Source organism: Dunckerocampus dactyliophorus, chromosome 17 (assembly GCF_027744805.1).
Source record: "Dunckerocampus dactyliophorus isolate RoL2022-P2 chromosome 17, RoL_Ddac_1.1, whole genome shotgun sequence".
NCBI lineage: Eukaryota > Metazoa > Chordata > Actinopteri > Syngnathiformes > Syngnathidae > Dunckerocampus > Dunckerocampus dactyliophorus.
In genome coordinates, this window is record NC_072835.1 from 807859 (window position 1) to 816323 (window position 8465).

Below are 8465 nucleotides of genomic sequence, written 5' to 3' on the forward strand. Positions count from 1 at the left end.
AGGGACACTTGGTCACATCCTAAACAAATAGTAGCTGTAAAAAGTTCTGGGTATCATACTGGACCCTAAATCCAAGACAACACCACCCAAAACAATCTCCATGTGTGTAAAACCAAGAGGTTATTTAGTAGAAGTCAAGTTACGTGCACCTTTAATGGTTTAGTCAGATTGGCTGCATTATGACACGAGTAGCAAATAAAAGGTCAAATGTTAACAGATCACATGTGCTGGTGGGCACCATCAAAACAAAGTCCGCACAAACTCTGGGAATATCAGCCAATTGGATGCGAACGCTGGAGGGATTTATGACCTTTGGCGCACCAGAGAGACGATGCCTTTGAGCAGGAAGACGTTTTACTGACTCATCTGGGTCTCCATGGCCTGCGCCGCCCACTCAGGAGCCGCCTGTCGGATCTTCTCCAGGAGGTTGTTGACTTGGAAACACAGCGACTGGATCTGCTTGTCCCATGTGGGAAGCGGCTCACGCGCTGTGCACACGCACACACACACATCACACATTTAGTAAGAGGGAGCCCCCTACTGGCCACAAGTATAATGACATTGATTATGTTGTTTTAGTTACTGTTTCCTCTACAAGTGGTACAATTTATGCAAAGATATACCTCCAGAAATATATATAATAAATAGAAATATGTAATAATAAACAAAAAAAAGATGAATTATTATAATCCCAACACGTGTACACACATACACGTACACATACACACGTACATGCATACACACCACACACTACACGCGTACACACCACACACTACACATGTACACACCACATACTACACACGTACACACTACACGCATACTCACCACACACCACACTACACGCGTACACGCATACACACCACACACATACACATCACACACTACACGCGTACACACTACACACACTACATGCGTCCAGTAATCTATCACCACCTTGCCTTCCAATTTCACACCTTCACTCTAGCTCAATTTTTATCAAATACATATAAGAATAATAAATAATAATAATGTTATCTATTACTCATAATTTATGATTAATAAATAATAAAGCATAATAATAAATAAATCATGCTTTTTCATGGTTGAATACTGCATATTATTACTTCAAAATATGCATACATTAGCAAATGTTGCATATTTGATGCCTACATGAAGCAAAATGTCTAAATGAAGTCAAATCCAAATTAGAAGGCATTCAGAAGACACATTGAAAGAGGTTGTGGTGATGTGTAGTATTGTACACCGGTCACTAGGTGTCAGTAATCTTACTGTAATGTTGGCTGAGACACACAAGCACCAGACTTTTATTGCAGCTTTGAATGATCTCACAACAGCCACAATAATCCCTCATAACAAAACAGGCTACTGTTGTGACTTTTACCCACGCCAACACAAAACTCAACTCTGAACCTCCAACATCACTTCCTGTCTGCCACTCACTCTGGTCCCCCAGGTAACACTTTACAGCAACACACACGAGCACAAGGCTTATTTATGTTTTACATGTCTTATCATATTATGGCTACTATATTGGGTAATAGGAGTGTAAAGGTGACTATAGGGATGTTATTTCATGTTTAGAGGGCTCTAATCATGTTAAAAAGCCTATTTAGAAGGTGGTAAACAAGTTTTCTATGTCTTATTTTCTCTTAATATGTCTACTATACTGGGCAATAGGAGTGTAAAGCTGACTATAGGGGTGTTATTTCATGTTTAGAGGGTTCTAATAATGTTAAAAAGCATATTTAGAAGGTGGTAAACACGTTTTCCACATCATATAAGTCTTATTTTCTCTTATTAGGTCTACTATATTAGGCAATAGGAGTGTAAAGGTGACTATAAGGGTGTTATTTCATGTTTAAAGGTCTCTAATATCGTTGAAAAGCGTATTTAAAAGGTGGTAAACAGGTTTTCTATGCTCTAACTTCCAAAATATTCCATTTATAAATAAACAATCCTACTTTGTGGAAATTGCCTTGACAGTCTGGTGTAAAACCAATTAACCAATTAATTACTGTACTTTGGTTTTCATTAGTTAACACAAAAAGCGAATCGTACAAAAAACAAAGCGTTTTCTGCCATAAGAATTCATGTAAATCCATTTCATCCAGTCCAGAAACCCCAAAACATGAATAAAGTATTTTATCAGTGTATTGTGTATTGTTTGACTGTAAAATGTCAAAAGTGGCTCCACTCACTCTCAAAGTGCACGATGCCATCGATCTGGTCGATAAAGCCGTTCATGCGGCCCTCGGTGATCATCTGCGAGGCAATCTTCTCCGCCTGAAAGCATCAATAAAAGAATAAAAGATCCAGAAATGCATTGTGTACAGAAGTGTACAGAATGATGCATCATTAGCAAGTTAGTAATTCCATCTAGTTCACAAGCAGAACATTTTGCTTTCTTCTGCTCTCTCGTTGAGCTGAAAGCATTAAAACAAAAGGTGCTGACATGGCAATAAAGTATGAATTTGATCCACATTGCGCACTTTTGCTGGTGGGATTTCCAAAAGCGCTCCCAGCTCCTCGAAGGTGATGTTGTTGTAGAGCTTGCTAGCAGACAGCAGGTTGTGTTCTATCACGGCTCTGTCCAGGATGCTGGAGCCTGAGACAGGAAGGCAAACTTACAGCGCCATGACTTCATCTGTGCCTAATATTACAGCCTGACTCACCATCCGCTGTGGTGGCCTTCTGGTGCGGCATGAGCATGGCGGCAAACTCCTGCAGCTGGTTCCCCCTGATGATGCGGTCCAGGTACATCTTCTCCAGGATCCCGTAGGCGGCCAGCTGCTGGCAGCGCTCGTCCTTGAAGAGGGTGGCCAACATGCGGGAACGCTGCTGGCCTGGAACATCCGCAAAATAAGCCTCGGCGTGGTAGAGCCACCCGTATCGGTCCTACCTGCCGATGCCAAGATGGTGCAGTTGAGCGCATGCTTGAGAGCTTCCAGACGCTCGCTCTCATGGACGATGGATTTATAGGACAGCTCGTTGTATCTCTGCGCCGCCTCAATGAACTTCCTCCTGAAATCTAGGACTCTGGCGTAGCACACCTGAGCCAGAAGACAGAACGTGACATCGCACAGAGGACGTACTTAGAGCCCTTCCCTCTCCAGGCCCCCGCTGACCTGCACTCACAGTCAGCATTCGTGCCTCCGCCCATTTGCATGTCCCAACACTTGTACACTTACTTGTCCTGGCCCGCCTCTTCCAAACGCGCCAAGAAAGGGGATGCATGCTAACTGAGCGCAAACAGGAGCCAAACATCTGGCACGAGAGCATGCTGACCTTGTAGTGTATCTGCAGCTGCTCATTGGAGGATTCGTTCTGAAGCAATGAGGCTCTGTTGATGTACGCCTCAGCCTGCACCGGATCGTCATCCTCCAGGTAGAGGCGGGCAATTTTCAGGTACGTATCCAACTTGTAGTCAACGTTGTACTGCCTGAATTGGCGGGAAAACAAGCTGAGTGACAAGAAAGGATGTCGGTGCTTAAAGCTTGCTTACTTCTGTCCCGTCTCCAGAGGGATGCCAACTAAAACCTGGGCAGCGTTCCTCCAGTCGCCCTCCTTTTCGTAAATGGTGGCCAAGTGCTGCCTGATGGAGGCGACCTGTGCACGGTTAAGAACATGGCGTTCACATTGAGCTAACGCAGGCGTTAAAAGGACAGTGTGACATGAAGTTGTATGACATCCCCATCAGCGGTGTCGTGTCTCAACGGTGACTCAAAACAGTATGCTTTCAAAAGGGTCACACATTTGCATCACAAAACAGTTGCTAACAAAAAAGTCCAACCTCTCAGTCGCTCAGCATTATTTTTCTCTCCGTTCGTACCACTACGTGCTCTTGCCTGTCCATTGTTGTGTGTTTCCATGTGCAGATGGAGACTGCTGCACACTGCAACACACACAAGCTAACGAGCAGCCTGACTTTTTTGTTAGCAATGGTTTTGTGATGCAAATGTATTACTGATCTTGAACGCATTGTTTTGAGAAGCCAAACTCTTTACTTAAGTGACCCCAGCAACTAACCACAACGACGTTCCTCCTCACCAAAATCCGACCAGAACTAAGTCATGTTGATGCGCTACACTGCTGATGGTGATGTCATACAACTTCTTGTCAAGAAATCCCAACTATCCCTTTCACAAGAAGCACGTGAAGGCTTTACTTGTTCCTCAAAGGAAATGACCCTAGGCTGGATCTTTTCCAAGGTGAAGTGGTACACGGCTTTGGCTGTGGCGTCAGGTAGGTTGGGCAGATGCGTGCAGAAGTCGGTGAGCAGCTGTCTGGAGATGACCAGGCTCACGTTTTCATTGACCACTGGGTTTGGAAACAAGCAAATGATATTCTTCTGGAAAAAGACGACCGTGTGGACTGTCAACATGTGAAGACAGAATGAAAGCGTTGCATACTTGCTTCAACAAAGGCCTTCAAGGACTCCAGCTGATCTGCATCTGTGAACTGGACCGCCTTTTCCAAGATTTGTCGATATCTGGATGATGTTCCACTCATTCAGTCAACAGCAAATCAAAACTAAGACACTAACTGACATTACATGGACCAATAAACAATTCCAGAGACATTGAATGCTGATATCGTGTGTGTTACTATACTCTACCACAAGACAAATCCGCTAGCTACTTTTAAAACCAAAACATGCTAACGTGTGCGTAACTCCTTGTCCGTATCGATAACGTTACACTTCCACAATCTATAATCTTGTTTTATTCTTAAATAAATACAGTACAGCAGACAATACAAACAAAACACAGCTAGCTAAGCAAGGCGCTAACATTAGCTTAGCTTTGTCATATCCGCTTATATATCTGCTCCATGTGTGCTAAAAGTACTGCTGATGTTTCACTAAAGTGTTTCTACAGTAGACGGCACGCACTTCGCCGCGAGATCTTTGTGGGAGCCGCTGGAGTTCATCAGCTGTGCAAGCTCCTGCCGCACGTCGGTAGCCATGGTCGCCCGTCCGAGTGTCAACCACTGATCTGTATTATATATCTGGATAGCTCATTGGCGATGACTTGTGAAGCCACATGGCCGCCATATTGCCACTCGCAAGAAACACTTCTCGGACAAGCTTTTGCATTCGTGGTGAACTTTTATTAATTCGGATTGGACACACATTTCGACGTAAGATGCCTGCATGTGCAGCTATTAACTGCACAAATCGCCAGTTCAAAGGCTGTGGACGAACATTTCACGTGTAAGTATGATTGAAATGTAGATTTATGATTGATCATTTAAGGGTTTTGCACTGTTGATCTCTCAGATATTTTCGATCGTGTAAAATTCCTCTGATTAAATGTATGTCCAGAATTGATAGGTTTATATAGCTCTATAATAGCTAAGAGGAAATGTACCTACTTTTTTGTTATATCATGATAAATGTATTTCTTTAAGGGACGAAGGTTGCGTTATTGAAGGAAGGAGAATCTCAGTGCTTCCATGATGCTTACCAGGCATTGTATACAGTGCAGTTAGCAAGTCAGTTTGCATACAGTTGACCCGGCATGACCCTTCATTTGGATAAACAACAATGCTGAATGACTGACGTAAAAGGATTCATTCATATGATATGTTCTGGAAAATAATATTACTGAACATGCATACCGGTATGTTTGAGATTGCAAACAACGTATTGTCTTACCCGAAGCATATGGTTTTGTTTCAGTGTTGTGGTTTTTTTCTGTGTGTGTGTGTTTATGGTTATTACACATTATGGTTATCACATATTATTCCTGTGAATTTTGTTCAAATATATTTCTTTATCAGAAAAGAGCTTATTTCTATTTCATAACACAAACAAAGATTTTAAAACTTGTCTCTTTTATGATTCATATTTTGTACAGACGAGAGCATAGTGAATTGTATGAAAGTAAGAATAAAAAGTAAAGGATCATGACCATGGATTTTAGTGGAAAAAAGGGATGGGATATGCAGTTCAAATGAAAATCTCTTTCTAGAGGAGTAAAACTATCATTGCTATAGGGGAGTGCTGAGCCAGGGTGCACAGTACAATTTAGTCCCAAAGGCAATGAGAATTGGAAGGGAAAAAGTACATTTAATATAGCCAAAAGATAGAGAATAACGTATCAAATGGTTTTTAAGGGACGAAGGTTGCGTTACTTGAAGGAATGGGAGAATCTCCCCGCTTTTTAATGTCAAATATAGATGTTCTGTTAGCCTCTTCATCTGCTTTGTACACTATGTACGCTGTGCCAATGTAGTCGACATGTGAGTGATAAGATGGCGTCTCTTTGGCTTCAGCAGTTTGCACGGGCGGGTTCGACGTATGAGCTATCCAGATATATAATACAGATCAGTGTGTCAACAGCACCGCTTTCCCCGGCCAACAAACTTCCGGGGTTCCGGTGACGGATGTGACATCATACAGTCAGGCGACCAATCACAAGGCCAGTGAATAACACTAATAATAAACGCCAGGAAAAAAGGAGGAAAACTGTCGCTTTTATGTTGGATTTTGTTGTGCTTATGTTGTGTACCATTCATTCTGAAATTAATTATTATTAGTAGTAGTATTTACCATTTATCACATATTTACAGTCGATCCCCGCTGTTCCAACGTATTGCTTCCCGGGACCCAACCAAATAAAATTATTTAAATTAATTAACAAGTAATTCAAAATGTTTTTAAAAATGTATCAGTGAAGCATAAATATAAACTTTTTCTTTAACATTGGCACAAATTATCACCTCTTTATAAAAAAATTATTGACTTATGGTTAATGAGATTTCTGTGAAAAAAAATATTTTAGGAGAAAAAAGTCAGCATACATTGTAAGTCGGGAATGTGTGGGTAGCCACTTTACTCTTTTATATTTACTTATTTACAATGTTTCTGTCACTTTCATCTATTATACATTTTGTATTTAGTCATTATACAATGTTTTATGTGCATAATGTTTTCATTTTAGCCTTATGTAATGTCATGTATTAGTGATGATGCATTTTGTATTTATTTGTCTATTATGCAATGTTTACGTTCATTTTACTCCTATTTCCTTTTCATTCTTTTAACATTGAGGTATTATTACACCTTCTGTACTCATTTATTACCCAGCAATGTTCCGTCAACTCTGATTTTATTATTGTAAAAACGCCAAACTCCATAAATTTGATCACCTTTTTGTATTTAAAAAGCATACCTGTCAACATTTGCATTTGAAAATAAGGGGACTTCTTGTCTTTTCGCCAGAGGTGTAAAGTGGAAAGGTGATGTTCTTTAATGTATGATTATCATTCAAGAGATTCAAGAGATTTAAGAGGGTTTTATTGTCATGTGCATGGTAAAACAGCAGTTATACTATGCAATGAAAATCTTATTCTGTTCATTCTCCCAAGAAAAGAAAGAAAACACAAGAAAGAATAAGAACATAAGAAACATAAACACATAAACATATATACCAATAAATTAAGCAACAAAAACAGAAGAGACATTAATACAAATAAATAATACAAATAAATAAATAAATAAAGTGCTATGAGTGTGTGCGTGTGTAGCGTGCGGCGTGTGTGAGTGCTTCGTTGAGAAGCCTGATGGCCTGTGGGTAAAAGCTGTTTGCCAGCCTTGTGGTCCTGGACTTCAAACTCCTGTAGCGTCTGCCTGACGGTAGGAGTGTGAATAATGAGTGTTGTGGATGTGTGCTGTCCTTGATGAGGTTGTGTGTTCTTCGTAGGACTCTAGTTTTATAAATGTCTTGCAGTGAGGGGAGGGCTGCCCCAACAATGTTCTGTGAGGTCTTGATCACCCGCTGGAGTGCCTTCCTATCACGTGTTGTACAGTTACCGTACCAAACAGTGATGGAGGCGGTAAGGACACTTTCCATAGTGCATCTGTAGAAGCAACTCAGGATTGTGGTGGACATGCCAAATTTCCTCAGTCTTCTCAGGAAGTACAGTCTCCTTTGGGACTTCTTCAGAATTTGGTGGGTGTTGTGAGACCAGGTGAGGTCCTCGCTGATGTGTGTGCCAAGGAACTTGAAGGTTTTCACCCTCTCCACCTCAGTCTCATCAATAAACAGGGGTCTATGCGGCTCCTTTTCCCTTGTTCTTGGGTCAATGATCATCTCTTTAGTCTTATCTGTATTGAGAAGGAGATTGTTATCACGACACCAAGCTATGAGGTCCGCCACCTCTCTTCTGTATGATGTTTCAACACCACCAGTGATCAGTCCGATGACTGTAGTGTCATCCGCAAATTTAATGATGCTGGTGTTGTTCTGGGAGGCCACGCAATCGTAGGTGAAGAGCGTGTAGAGGAGTGGACTCAGCACACACCCCTGTGGGGTCCCAGTGCTCACAATTCTTGAGCTGGATGTGCGATTGTGGACTCTGACTGACTGGGGCCTGCCTGTTAGAAAGTTAAACACCCAGTTACAGAGGGAGGGTGACAGGCCAAGTGTGAGGAGCTTATTTGTGAGTTTGTGGGGGCTGAC

At 41.7% G+C, this 8465-nt stretch overlaps 1 protein-coding gene across 1 annotated transcript; it reads right to left on the reverse strand.

Moving 5' to 3' along the window:
* Nucleotides 1-134: 134 nt before the first annotated feature.
* Nucleotides 135-5048, reverse strand: cops4 (COP9 constitutive photomorphogenic homolog subunit 4 (Arabidopsis)). Its single transcript, XM_054756668.1, has 10 exons — nucleotides 4892-5048; nucleotides 4410-4489; nucleotides 4166-4317; nucleotides 3503-3606; nucleotides 3286-3439; nucleotides 2900-3050; nucleotides 2673-2843; nucleotides 2490-2605; nucleotides 2199-2283; nucleotides 135-488 (listed from the first exon to the last, which is right to left on the reverse strand). The coding sequence occupies exons 1-10, from the start codon at nucleotides 4963-4965 to the stop codon at nucleotides 355-357; spliced, it is 1221 nt and encodes a 406-aa protein (XP_054612643.1). The 5' UTR covers nucleotides 4966-5048; the 3' UTR covers nucleotides 135-354.
* Nucleotides 5049-8465: the final 3417 nt, after the last annotated feature.